Here is a 14,400-nt window from a genome sequence, read left to right as displayed (position 1 = left end):
CCCCAGATCCGACAGAGCGACCTCCCTCCTGGAGGAGGAGGGAGAGGAGGGAATCAGTGCCTGAGTTTGGTGGGGGAGGGGCTTTCTGCGGATCTGAGCGCCTTGAAGCTGCCCCACGTCCTGGGCCCCATGACCTCTTGGGGCCTTGGCCTCCCCAGCTGGCGGAGGATTGGGCCTTCCCTGGGGGCCCCCTTTCTCCCTCCCACCCCGAGGGCCCATCCATCTCTCTCTTGCACACACTTGCTTCTCTCAGGCATTTGTTGTGCAGTTCCTCTTTGTCTGCTGGGCACGAGGGCCACGGCATCTGCCTCCCGCTCCCTGTGCACACCCCCCACCCCCGCCCCTGCACTGGCTTGGGAAAGAGATGCTGTAGCCTAGCACCCCCCACACACACACACATATACATTCTACATTCTCTGCAGCCCCCTCCTCAAGCACATCCAAGCGTTCTCTCTCTCTCTCTCTCTCTCTCTCTCTCTCTCTCTCTCCTCTTTCACGCGCGCGCACACACACACACACACACTCACATGCATACACCCTGGGCTGAGCTCTTGCTGGCTGCAGCCGTGGGCCCCTGCTCACCGTGCCGCCGCCGCTGCCTGCGAAATGACGGCGGTTCCCCTCACTTCCAGGAATCCACGCTTCCTGGAAGGTGAGTGGCTGGGCTCACCCCTGCCTGCCACCGAGACGCAGACATGCACACACCACCCGCACCCCCTCGCCGTTTCCAAGGCGGCGGCCGCGCTCGCACCCCGGGGTCTCACCGGCCAGGGAAGGATAATGTAAGTCCAGGCAGAAGGCGGTCAGCGGCGGGGGGCGAGGGGGTGCCGGGGCGAGGGAGCCGATGCCGCCACAACTCCCGAGACGGAGGAGAGGCAGAGGATGGGGGCTGCGCGTGTGTGGCGGGGGAGGGGGCGTTCCTCCTCGCACCCGCCGAGGATGGGAGAGGGTGTTTGGTGTTGCTAAGCGCAGGCTGCGACTTGGACAGTGGGAGCTCGTGGTGACATCTTGATTAGGCCTTGGGGACAGCTGCGAGCCGTCCCGGGGAAATGCCGGGACAGAGACGGCCCGGGTGGGCATGGGTAGCGGAGGGTCGAGGTGAAGAGGCGCCTTGGCAGCAGATGCCTCCGCCTGGAACGGAGATGCGAGGGGCCTCGGCTTCCTCCCCACAATAGAGCCGGGGATGGGCGGCTCTCTCTGCTCCCGGACCCGCTGTTCGCTGCGGGCAGCTAGCATCCCGGCACCTTGGAGCTGCTGGGCAAGAAAGGGAAAGCGGTAGGACGAGGTCCCTTGCAGAGGAGTGTGGAGGCTCTCCCGCCTCCCGGCCCTCCCTAGAAGGAGCCCCTCGGAGGGTTTAGGAAGGGCAGCAGGAGCAGGCGGCGGACTCCCTCCTTAGCTTGGGGGATGTCTGTCTCCCTCCTGCCTTTCTGCCCCGGACTCACCTCCTCGTGCCTCTGAGGTGAGCCTCATGATTTGGCTTTGCCCTCCAGGGGTCCAGGCAATCGATGATGACTTTGACCAAGAAAATGTCTCTGAGACCTGAGAGCAGCCTTAATGCTTGGCTGGGACAGTCTGGGGTTTCCTGGGAGTCCCAGGCATTTGAAATTCCCTCACTGGGGTTTCTGAGGCTGAGAGGAGAACTGCTGAACTTCCCAAATCTGATTCTAGTCCCCTTCTCCCCTTCGCTGGAAATCACGATCCCTGGGGCCCCATAAAGATTGTCTACGCCCCGGAATGATTCACTTGTATGCGTTAGCCCCTTGAAGTAGACTTGAGCCTGCTTCCCCTCTGGCCTTGATCCTCGGGAGGGCAGCGGCATCAGAGAGCCTCCTGAACTACTGACGTGATCCTGGAGGCACCTGCTCTTCCTCCTGTTCCCAGGCCGTAACAGGGAGAGCCACAGAGGATATTCCCCCTAATGTCTCTACCTATCCCTTTAAGGATATTTCTCCCCATATATCAAGGCTCTGGCCCCAAGAGGCAGCTTCAATCTAGTAGGCTGGGACCAGCGATGGACTTCCAGGGAGGTCCTACTCCTTTCAGGGTCAAGGACTCAGGGCCAGGGCCCAGAGAGAGCCCTGCTCTTCCCGGTTGCTAACATCGAGAGATTTAGGGCAAGTCAGCACTAAGGATTGAAAAGGAACGAGAAGATGCCCTTTCAACCCTTCTCACCTCAGTAAACCCTCCGCGTAGTTTAAATGACATATTTTAAAACTGGGTCTGGGTCTCCAAGTCTCAGCTCACACTGAGATGCTCACTTTGTGATATGTGTGGTTCTGATTTGGGCAACGTTTGTAGATAACCATGGCTCATCTAAAGAGCCCCAGCTGGGGAAACTCGGTTTTAAGCCATAAAGCTTTTCCTATAGGTAGTAAACAATTTCCTTAGACTTTGATGGGATAGCGTGCGGGAAATGGGACTTTTAGGAGAGGATATGAATGGGAAATGGTCCCAAAGTCCTGAGTGGTTGTTTTCTTCCCACTGACCAAAGCTGGAGAGGGATCCCTCAGGAGGGTGTGTTCCGGATTTCTTGCCTCAGGCCCAAGACTCCAACCATTTTATAATGGAATCTTTATTTTGTGAAAGTAAGTATGTTCATAGCTGGGAAATTGGGTAAAGTACTAATAGGTGGATTTTAGGGATGAATTTTAGGGTTTCTCTCTCTCTCTCTCTCACTCTCTCTTTCTTCCATATTTAGGGCTGTCTGCACACATCCATGCATGTTCATGTTAGCAGATACTGTAGAGGCTATGAGTATATTTATCCCAGTAGGTATGTTCTCTGTATGTGTATCTACATATGTGATCTTGTCTGTGTCTGTGTGTGTTTGTCTACATGTGCTTTATTTCACCTATGTATTTGTGTAAATGATTGTGGGGAGGAGGGATTTTTTTTATATCTTTAGGTGTGTTATCTGATTTTTTAAAAGATATATGAACTTCTCAAAAAGCATTTTTACAATGCAATTTGTCAACAAGTTAAAATGAATATAATGAAAATAAACTGATTATTTCACTGTCAAGGGAATACCAAGTTGTAAATATCTGATTGGAGTCATATCAAATAGGACGCTTTCTAGAGTAGTCAAATTTCGCTAATTTTAGAAAATCTAATGGGCCCAGATCCCCCTTCCTGAAACAGTGAGTCCCAGTTGGCTGGGTAGGTGGTGGTTAAGGACATGGGCACTTCTTTTATGTGATCAGCTTCCAGTTCTACCGCTACTGGCTATATAACCTTGGGCAAGTAATGCAGCCTTTTTTGTGCCTCAGTTTCCTCACCTGCGAAATTAGGATAATATTGGTACCTACTTCATTGGGTTGTTGTAAATGAAATAGTTCAATTAAGGTGTATGAACATTGCCTGGCACATAGTAAGCACTCAGTTCATGTGAGCTGCCATCGTTATGATTGCTATTATTATCATTAGATTCAGGGACAATTCCAGCCGCCCCTCCTGCAGATCCCGTACCTGGTGTTGGGGGCTCCGGAGAGGAACAGTAGGGAAGAGCCGGCTGTCCTGAACGCCTCCCTGCTGAGGCCCCCATTTTCCTCTCTGCCCCGGCCCGCCCAGCCCCAGCCCTGCTTCCTGTGGACGTCAGGCAGTGATGCTCTTCCCCTCAGGCCTAGATAAAGGTAGGGTGGGCAAGACCCAGCCACGGAGCTCTCGGAGTCAGCACAGGCACCCAGGCTGGCCAGGGCACAAGGTATGGTGCCCAGCATCCAACACGGCCTTGTACACGGCTACAAGATCCATGTAACTGAGTTTTGAAAAGATGAGGCAGTTTACTAATGGCGACAGCTTCACCTGCCCTCTTGCTCTCTCCTCTAAGGTAGCGGGGACTCATCTCTGGAGAAGGAGTTCCTTGGGGCCCCAGTGGGGCCCTCGGTGAGCACCCCCAACAGCCAGCACTCTTCTCCCAGCCGCTCACTCAGTGGTAAGTGCGCCCCCCTCCCCTCGCCTGGCACAAGGCGTCCCTGTTTGTGTTTGGCCCTCGATTCATCTTCCATTGGCAGCCATTTCCCCATCGCTGCCTCCCTCTGGTTTCCTGCTCAGAGTCTCTCAAATCACTAAGGAGCTCCGTGTCTGGGATTTCCCTCACTTCTGAAAGAAGAATGAACTCTCACTGCCAGGCAAGGGTGGAATTCACAGAGGCATGGGTGGGATGAAGGTAAAGGCCCCAAAGAGAAAGTCTGGAGTGAGAATAGCAGGTCGATAGCAATGGGCGCGAGCTGGAGGTAGACAGGAAACAACAGACATGAGAAGGGTCTCCTCATCACCCCCCTGAGTCTCCTGCCCAGAGGGTCCCCAGGACTGCCTCTCCTCAGCTGGCCCCAGATCTGTGACATTCTCCAAATGGTTGGAATAGCCAGGAATGTAGGTCAGAGCTAGAGCCAAAGCTTTCTCCTCAATGGCTCCCCCTCCTCCATCCCGCTCCGGTTGTGATGGAGGGGAGGAGAGGGGCTCAGTCTTACGGGGTGGGAGGAGAATGTAGGCCGTGTCGGTCTCCCAGTTTTACTCTCTCTTTAGCCCTGTCTCTTCGGACTTCTAGGGCTGTTTTCCTGACACTGTTACTTGCTGGCTTCCTGCCCAGGGCCAAGTCAGACATCTTGCTTAATGACCAGAGAGGGGAGAACTAGGCTCCCCTTAGCTTCCTCCTCTCCCCAGTGATTTTCCCTCGAAGCCTGTTTGCCTGCCCGGTGGGGCAGGAGGACAAGGTTGCTTCGGGTCCCAGCAGGACCCTGGTGTCACCACTCTGGACACCTAGGGTAAGGCCTCCTTTGAAGCCTGAAGGCCTCAGGGCTCAGAGACTCCTTTGGACTCAGGAGGGCCATTCTGGCCTGGGGGAAGGCTCTCCCCTTTGCCTGTCTCTGTCCTAAACACCATCCCACCCTCCAGCCAACTCCATCAAGGTGGAGATGTACAGCGATGAGGAGTCGAGTAGACTGCTGGGGCCAGATGAGCGGCTCCTGGAAAAGGACGATAGTGTGATCGTGGAAGACTCGTTGTCGGAGCCCCTGGGCTACTGTGATGGAAGTGGGCCAGAGCCTCACTCCCCTGGTGGCATCCGGCTGCCCAATGGCAAGCTCAAATGTGATGTCTGTGGCATGGTCTGCATTGGACCCAACGTGCTCATGGTGCATAAACGCAGTCACACAGGTGAGTAAGCCAGGGGACCAGGGAGGAACTCCCACGTGGGCCCGAGAGGCAGAGGCAGTGCTGGGAGGCCATGCCTTGGGGAGGGGGGGGGGGGTAGCCTTGGAAAAGGTAGGGTCTCTCCTGGCACATATTCTAGCTGAGGGAGGGGAAAAAAGGGTTGAAATTCAGCCTCCCTGAATGCCTATACTTTCCTGGCACTTTCTTCAGCTCTTATTATAAAGAAAAGCCAATACTCTTCTGAGGAAGTGAGGGAGGGGAAAGTCTTGTAGCCTCAAGAAGGATCCTAGCTCTGGCCAGGTGGCGCAGTTGGTTGGAGCATCATCCCATACACCGAAAGGTTGCGGGTTCGATTCTGCTCAGGGCACATACCTAGGTTGTAGTTTAATCCCCAGTCAGGGCACATATGGGAGGCAACCAGTAGATGTTTCTCTCTCTCTCTTCTTTCCTCTCTCTGAAATTAATTTTTTAAAAATATCCTTGCCCTAGCTGGTTTGGCTCAATGAATAGAGCGTTGTCCTGTGGACTGAAGGGTCCCGGGTATGATTCCAATCAAGGGCACATGCCCAGGTTGCGGGCTCGATCCCCAGTGTGGGGCATGCAGGAGGCAGCCAATCAATGATTCTCTCTCATCATTGATATTTCTCTCTCTCCCTCTCCCTTCCTCTCTGAAATCAATAAAAATATGTTTTAAAAAACCAAACAAACAAAAAAAAAACATATCCTGAGAGCATCAGCCTGTGCACCAAAGGGTGGTGGGTTCAATTCCCGGTCAAGGGCATGTACCTGGGTTGCAGGTTCAATCCCTGGCCCGGTTGGGCACATGCAGGAGGCAACCAATTGATGTGTCTCACTTTGATGTTTCTCTCCCCCCCACCCCCACTCCCTTCCACTTTCTCTAAAAATCAACGGGGAAAAATATTCTCAGATGAGGATAACAACCAAAAAACATATCCTCGGGTGAGGATTTAAAAAAAGAGAGAGAGAAGGATCCTATACCTAATGGGGATAGGACTCCTGGGTATTATTTAGGCCCTCCCATCGGTGAATAAAGAAAAAATACGGAATATAGAAGCCTCTTCTCAGCTTCCCTGGGCTCTGGGCTCCTGCGGCAGTGAGAGCCCGATGGGGCTTGGTTTGTGATAAGGGTCTTTCGGCCCCATGTTCCAGGCCTAGCGCGCTTCTCCCTGCCACAGCCCCTTATCCACACCTTCCCAGGAGCAGACTGCCCTGGGGATCTGTATCAAGCAGGATCAGTATGAGTGGCACAGCCCTGCCTCTCAGAAATGTGTTCTGAGCCCGTTCCCTGAGCCAGTGTGGGGCAGGGGTGGGGGCGGGGGGGCTGGGTTCAGCCTCCAGAGTCCCTCACAGCCAGTCCCCGGCACCTCCTTTCCCTCGCAGGCGAAAGGCCCTTCCACTGCAACCAGTGCGGCGCCTCCTTCACCCAGAAGGGGAACCTGCTGCGCCACATCAAGCTGCACTCCGGGGAGAAGCCCTTCAAATGCCCCTTCTGCAACTACGCCTGCCGCCGGCGGGACGCGCTCACTGGCCACCTCCGAACACACTCGGGTCAGTGACCTTTCCAGTGGGAGAGGGGGAGGTGGGACCCCAAGACACCGCGCGACTTTGCTTGTCTCTGTGGGATGCAGTGTCCGTTCTCCAGGAGGACAGAGCACCCCCGGAGTGGACAGGGCCCTGCCTCTGTAACCCTCCTCCGGGCAGCAGCCCCGTGGCACATGTGGGGGACTCTGATGAGGCATTTTGCCTCTGCCACACTCTGTAACGTGGAGAGCAAAAGGAGCACAGGCAATGTTCTTGGGTCTTAACAGTCACCCTTCCCTGCCTGGCTATTTTTATTTTTATTTTTTAATATTTTTATTGATCTCAGAGAGGAAGGGAGAGGGAGAGAGAGATGGAGAATCACTGATCGGCTGCCTCCTGCACGCGCCGCACTGGGGATTGAGCCCGCAACCCAGGCACGTGCCCTTGACCGAAATCAAACCCAGGACCCTTCTGTCCGCAGACGAAGCTCTATCCACTGAGCCAAACCAGCCAGGCCATGCCTGATATTTTTAAAGGTCACGCTGATGCAGAACCATCTGTGCCCCATCACCCCCCACTTCTGAGCACCAGGGTGACCCCTCCTTCCCTCATATCTGCCCCAGGCCCCACACTTGTCACCATCTTTGCCCGCTTCTGTCCTCTCCTTGACTTCCTCCTGGTTCCTGAAAACATCCACGGGCCTCCCAAACTGGAGGGCAGGAAGCCTACGAAGATGATCCCATTTCTGTACCCCATCCCAAGCGGTCATCACCGGACCAGGAGCGAGAGCGAGTGCCCGGAGCTCAGGGTTTGGAACGGTGCCTGGGAACTGGACCGACTCGATTTTCTAGCCCAGCCCAGACTGAATCAACATCTGCCTAATCAGCTGGACAGATAGCACTTTTGAAGCCTTTCACTAAGTTTTGAGCTTTGGGCTTGGACTTGGGAAAAGGTCAGGAGCTGAGCTGGCAGGAAGGAGGGAACTCAAGACTGGGAAAAGGAGGAAGGAGGGCAGAGGGTAAAGAATTAGTAGGGTCTGTCCTTGGCAACGTTCTTTGCTATTTTTCTCTTTTCCTAAACTCTCATGGGCCAGGATTTAAAGGGACAAAGTGATCACCTCCCCACCCTCTGCTTTTTCCAGCCACCTACCTTGCTGTCACCTGGGAGCTGGGACCTCTTTACCTCTGTGTATGTGGAGGAACAACAGAGAGAAAGAGCATCATTGGCCCATGCTTTATCCTCTACAAAGCATTTCACTTGTCTCCTCATGTGATCCCCATAACAATTCCGAGGTAGATGTTACTACCTCCATTTTGCTGACAAGGAAACTGAAAAAGAAGAAAAGATTTGCCAGTCACAGAGCTATTCTTTCTGCATCCTCACTGCAACCCCATCAAGGTCCTGGGGAAAGGGAGCCCCCCCTGCTAGTTTGGAACAAGGGTGGCTTGGCCCCTAGAAATCTTACCAACAGCAAGGCAGGGGTCCGGGTGGGCTTGGGAGGTTCTGTAGGAGATTATTGGGGCCAGAAGAAGACACGGATATACTATTGGGTCCCGTCTTTATGAGATGCTTTCTCTTACAACCCACACTATAAGAAAAAGAGGCCGAAACCGGTTTGGCTCAGTGGATGGAGCGTCAGCCTGCGGACTGAGAGGTCCCAGGTTCGATTCCGGTGAAGGGCATGTGCCTGGGTTGCGGGCATATCCCCAGTGGGAGGTGTGCAGGAGGCAGCTGACCGATGATTCTCTCTCATCGATGTTTCTAGCTCTCTCTCTCCCTTCCTCTCTGTAAAAAATCAGTGAAATATATTTTAAAAAAAAAGAAAGAAAGAAAAAGAGGACTCCTCTCAGATGTTAAAACATTCCCCTAACATCAGAGTCTTAGGTCAATGGGGTCTGTGACTTTAATCTCATCCCACAAACACCGAGCAAGAGCAAGATGGTAGTAGATTGGTTGAGTCAAGGTGCAGGTCAGGCATGGGACGGGAGAGGGTTCCTGGAGATACTTCTCCTAGCCCCTGCTCAGTAGTAGCAAGACACATAAATTAAAATATACAATACCTTGTTTCTCTCACTTTTTTCTCTCCTCTCACAAACATCGTCTCTCAAAAGCTGTCTTTCAAGGAAGTATCGATCTCAGTCTTCCCAATCTTTTCTCTTCACTAGAAACAAAATCCTTATTTCCTGTTCTTTAAAAAAAAACCTCCAAAGTTGTTCTCTTCTTTTTCTATCTTCTCCATTGTTTTCTTTTCTGCTCTTTTATTCTTTTTCTCTTCTCAAAGTTCTCCATCAGTTGATGGTTTTTCTGGGGCTCTCTTTGTATCTCAATGTAGAACGACAGAAAGAATAATAAGCAGCAAAACTGGGCTGGTAGTAGAGGTAAAAAAGGACAAGCAAAGGTCAGTGAAAACTGCCCCTCCCCACATCAGCAGATCTAAGGACTCTCATTTCTGTCACCCCAGCCCACCAGTTTCCCCCAAACCAAATCAGATAGTTCGTAAGCAAAAAATCCCCTTGTCTGGTAAACAGCGCTGACACCGCCTGCCACATGGAAAGGTTAAACCACAGTGTGGGCCTCAGACTCTGAGATCCTGGGGTGGGGCCAGCCTGCCTGCCAGGGATGATCCCCCACCAAGTCCCTGGGCTCTTCTTTCCTCTGAGCAGCAATTTGGTCATCTTTGTTGTTGTTGTTGTTAATCCTCACCCAAGGATATTTTTTTCATTTATTTTTAGAGAGAGTGGAAGGGAGGGGGCGAGACAGAGAGAGAGGGAGGGAAACATCAATGTGAGAGAGACACATCGATTGGTTGCCTCCCACCCCCGCCCGACCAGGGTTGGGGATCAAGCCTACAACCGGAATCAAACCTGGGACCCTTCAGTCCGAGGGCCGATGCTCTATCCACTGAGCCAAACCGGTTAGGGCCATTTGGCCATCTTGAGTCTTATCAGCAATCCAGTGCTACATGACCTGGGCGTCCCCTTTCGCTTCCCATAGCCGCCACTGTGCCTCTTCTCTGAGGTTTGGTCATCTGCCCATGCTCACAGCTGCAGCTGGGGAAGGGAAGACAAGCAGAAGAATTCGATGGAGCAGGATCCCTTCCTCCTCAGTGTCCCTTTGCTCCTAGATGGCTGTGTAGAGCCAGGGCACTGGGAAAAGTAACCTTGATGCTACTTGCTTCCTCTCTCCTGCACAGTCTCCTCTCCCACGGTGGGTAAGCCCTACAAGTGTAACTACTGTGGCCGGAGCTACAAGCAGCAGAGTACCCTGGAGGAGCACAAGGAGCGGTGCCACAACTACCTGCAGAGTCTCAGCACTGAAGCCCAAGCTCTGGCCGGCCAGCCAGGTGGGCTGTGGGCAGGACTACGGGGGAGTTGAGGGCAGAGCGGAGGGAGGGAGTACAGGACAAGGGTGATTCCAGCTCTTGCCTGCACAAGGGGTGAGGTCCATGGGGAAGGGACAATTACCTCAGTAATTAGGGTGCCGAGCACCCCAGTTAGTGAAGAGCCCCTGGTAAATGCTTCAGAAGGACCCAGAGGTAGGGGAGGATTTGATCTATGTTCTTAGTCTAATGGGAGAGAGAGAGACTACAAGGAAGTATAAAATTGAGGGTCAGATGTATATAATTGTCCCCAAATTATCTAACCTGTTGCTGGGATGATAATGAAGTAAGCTGACCTAATTTCCCAGGCATCAGGTAGGACCTTCCGTGGCTCCTGACCTGCTGGTTTTCTCCAGGAGAAGTCTGCTGGGCCAGTGCTACCCCTCCTCAGCTGCTACTCCCTGTCCCCACCTCCCCCCACTAGGTGATGAGATACGTGACCTGGAGATGGTGCCAGACTCTATGCTGCACTCATCCTCTGAGAGGCCCACATTCATTGATCGTCTGGCCAACAGCCTCACCAAACGCAAGCGTTCCACCCCCCAGAAGTTTGTAGGTAAGAGTCCAGTGGTAGAGGAGACATCAGCTTTAAGCCATAGCTCATCTGTATCTGAGCTCTGATGGCCATTAGACCAGTTGGGTCTGGAGATTTGATTGAAGGAAAGAAAGCAGTCTGGTCCTCAGAATCTATCCCCAAAATAGAAGCAGAATGAAGAGGGAGAAAGTACCTCGAGAGGGTGGAAGGGGTTAGTGTTGAGGGCTCATGTGGTGGTTTTAGAAGAGGGTGTCAGGGTTCTCCCAGTTTTTGAGAATAGCAAGGACTTAAGTCTGTGGGGACTGAGACCTGGGCCCTTTGGGTCAGAGGGAAGAGGCAAGTATGAGGACCTCACCTGGCCCAGCTGTCCAAGGACCTGGAGCTTTATACAGAACTAGAGGCCCGGTGCACAAATTGGTGCACAGGTGGGGTCCCTAGGCCTGGCTGGCAATCAGGGCCAATCAGGGCCGGGCCGATGGGGGCCTGCTGGCCGAGGGGAGAAACAGGGCTCGGGAGATTGGCTGCTGGTTCCGAGGAGGGAGCCGGCCCTCAGCCCCCTGGGAAAGAGGCCATGTCCACTGCCGCCCACCCCCAGTTCCCTGTTCCAGCTCAGGGCCCAAAGGCCCCAGCAGGGTCGGGAGAGGAGGCAACGGTTCGCCAGGCCAGGAGCAGAAGAAACAGAGGCCAGACACCCTCGCTGCCGCCAGCAGTGGGAGGTTGGCTGTAGGAGCGCACTAACCACCAGGGGGCAGCTTCTGCATTGAGCATCTTCCCCCTGGTGGTCAGTGCATGTCATAGCAACCGGTTGACCAGTCATTCCGGTTGTTCTGGTCATTTGGTCATTAAGGTTGCTTAGGCTTTTATATATATAGATATAGATAATGCAAGAATGATAAAGATCAGTGGCCCGGGACTGAGACCTCTAAGATTATAGCCTAGAGTTGGAGAGCAGCCCCACAAGGGACCTAACCGCCAGGGAAGTAAATGAAGAGTGGTAAATCATGTGATAGCCATCCTGCGGGTAAGAAAACAAAGGCATCATCCTGGGGAGCTCAGGAGTCCTCCATGCCCAGCTCTGCTGAGAGCCTCCTCTCCACAGGTGAGAAGCAGATGCGCTTCAGCCTCTCGGACCTGCCCTACGATGTGAATTCGGGTGGCTATGAGAAGGATGTGGAGCTCGTGGCACATCACGGCCTGGAGCCTGGTTTTGGAGGTTCTCTGGCCTTTGTGGGGGCAGAGCACCTGCGTCCCCTCCGCCTTCCACCTACCAATTGCATCTCAGAACTCACGCCCGTCATCAGCTCTGTCTACACCCAGATGCAGCCCCTCCCCGGTCGACTGGAGCTTCCAGGATCCCGAGAAGCAGGTGAGGGACCCGAGGACCTGGCTGATGGTGGTCCCCTCCTCTACCGGGCCCGAGGCCCCCTTACTGACCCTGGAGCATCCCCCAGCAATGGGTGCCAAGACTCCACAGATACAGAGAGCAACCACGAAGATCGGGTTGGGGGGGTGGTATCCCTCCCTCAGGGCCCCCCACCCCAGCCACCTCCCACCATTGTGGTGGGCCGGCCCAGTCCTGCCTACGCCAAAGAGGACCCCAAGCCACAGGAGGGGTTACTGCGGGGCACCCCAGGCCCCTCGAAGGAAGTGCTCCGGGTGGTGGGCGAGAGCGGTGAGCCCGTGAAGGCCTTCAAGTGTGAGCACTGCCGCATCCTCTTCCTGGACCATGTCATGTTCACCATCCACATGGGCTGCCATGGCTTCAGAGACCCTTTCGAGTGCAACATCTGTGGTTACCACAGCCAGGACCGGTATGAATTCTCTTCCCACATTGTCCGGGGGGAGCACAAGGTGGGCTAGCAGCCCACTGCCCTCCCCTAATTTTGCCACGCCCTTGCCCCACCCACAAGAGTCTAGCCCTGTCCCCACCACATCCCAAGAAGTTGTGCTGTGTAGCCCCACCACTGGCTACCTAACTTCACACTTGACCCTGAATCTTTCTCACCTGTCCTTCCCCCTGACTGATTCAAGCATCGTGATGAAACAGGTTTTTGCTTATGTTTCTCCTTTTTCTCTTACCCTCTCATCCCAGCATACTCAGAGTTATTTATTAATATAATTAGCTGATTTTTCTTTTGCATTTTTTAACTTCTATCAGTCACTTGCCACTCCTCCATCCTCTTGCTCACAGCCCCCTTACCCTTTAGGCCTAATTTTTCTCACTTTGTTCTGGCTTTCTCCAACAGCCCCTGGGGTGGGAGGCTCCTCTTAGTACTAAGAGACCTTGAACTTCTTGCGTTAAGTCCTCACTTTTGCATTGCGTGATGCTTCAGTTTGGATGCTGATAGCTCCCTCTGGCCCTACCTTAGCTCTGTGGCATTATATCTCCTCTCTGGGACCCTTCAGCCCGGTACTCCATACCTCTTGTGCCCTCTCACATTAGGCAGCTTGCACTTTTCTTAAACAAAGGAAGAATTCCCTCATTTGGAAGTAGGAGGGGCTGAAGACATTCTCCCCAGTCACTGTGGGACTGAGGGTCTTGACTGCCCCCTAGTAACATGAGTTTCCCAAAGCCCACATTCAGGATCTCCCTCTAGGATGTGATATATCTCTTCCCTCTTCTCGAACAACCCCCAACACTGCTCTACTTGCTTCAACCTGCCAGTCTACTCGGTGGTAGCTTTTCTCTCCTTGGAGTGCCCCAATTTTATATTCTCAGGGGCCAAAAGGCTAGGTCTGCATCCTCTGTCTCTGACACGTTGGGAGCCACAGGTGCCTAATTGGGAACCAGGGCATGGGAAGGGGGTCGTTCAAAATTCTCCTTACTCTCCCACCTCTCAAACTTCTTCACTCTAGTGACCTCCCTAGGCTCTCAGGGACTCCTGCAGTCCCCGTCCTATGAGAAACCAGTGGGTTGCTGCCTGAAGACAAGGGGGTATCTCAGCCCCTCGGTCACACTGCCTTCTTCTCTCCCCACCCAGCAGGATTCACCCTCGGGAGGAAAGAGTGCCTCTTTTCTCTCTTCTGATTTTCAGTGTAACCAAAAATTATCCCAGGACGAGCAAGGGCATGTGCCCCTTACCCTGTCCCACTCTTGTCCCAGCAAGAATGGGATGGGCACAACTAAAAGGGGGCCACCTGTGACTGCCCCCCTCTACACTCAGCTCCCAGACGTAGGGCAGGAGGGGCACGCTCCTCCTGGCTACTGCAGAGACCCTGGCTCTCTGGGTACCCTGGTTAGCGAGAAGGGGCAGGAGGAGACACAGCTCCACTGCAAGTGGGGGTCTCTCTACCAGACTTCCCTGCCCAGGGCCACAGCCATCCCATTCTCTGCTTCCTCGAGATTCAAACCAAAGGCTGTTTTTCTATATTTAAAGAAGAAAAAAAAAAGTAGAAAACCAAACACAACACCTCACAAGTTGTAACACTTGCTCCTTCTCTCTCCTTTTTCTTCCTTTCCATCTCTCTTTCCACATGTCCTTTCCTTATTGGCTCTTTCGCCTCCTACTTCTCTCACTCCCTATCAGGGGTGAATTGGGGGTTGCTAAAGGATTGGCTAAGGAACAGACCCTGGGATTGGGGCTCTGAGAAGAGTCTACCTTACCCCCTTGGGAGAAGGAAGACACTTAAAAATTTTCTCCTCTTCTTCTTTTTCTCCCCCATTATGTGGTCTCTCCCAGAGAACCAGATTGTCAGGGAGGGGCATTGTGGGTTGATCTTTCCTCCTTGACAAGGTAGCAATAAACAGATGCTGCCAAGGGCAGAGGATGGGGGAGTGATCTGGGAGGAG

General features: G+C 53.5%; 1 protein-coding gene across 2 annotated transcripts; it reads left to right on the top strand.

The window, feature by feature from the left end:
- Positions 1-695: 695 nt before the first annotated feature.
- On the top strand, positions 696-12,470 carry IKZF4 (IKAROS family zinc finger 4; the record flags this gene model as incomplete). 2 transcript variants are annotated; one of them, XM_081082925.1, is made up of 8 exons in its annotated part: positions 696-782; positions 2,492-2,589; positions 3,834-3,934; positions 4,897-5,157; positions 6,556-6,723; positions 9,890-10,039; positions 10,500-10,631; positions 11,710-12,470. In XM_081082925.1, the coding sequence occupies 8 exons, from the start codon at positions 696-698 to the stop codon at positions 12,468-12,470; spliced, it is 1,758 nt and encodes a 585-aa protein (XP_080939051.1). The 2 variants fall into 2 exon arrangements, with proteins under 2 accessions (XP_080939051.1, XP_080939050.1); XM_081082924.1 differs by lacking the exons at positions 696-782; positions 2,492-2,589 and having other exon boundaries at positions 3,835-3,934.
- Between the last annotated feature and the right edge of the window lie 1,930 nt (positions 12,471-14,400).

The sequence above is a fragment of the Myotis nattereri genome (genome assembly GCF_964212035.1).
Source record: "Myotis nattereri genome assembly, chromosome: 2".
NCBI classification, from domain to species: Eukaryota; Metazoa; Chordata; class Mammalia; order Chiroptera; family Vespertilionidae; genus Myotis; species Myotis nattereri.
Note: the sequence above shows the minus strand (reverse complement) of the source record. Positions and strands in the feature narration are given on the sequence as shown.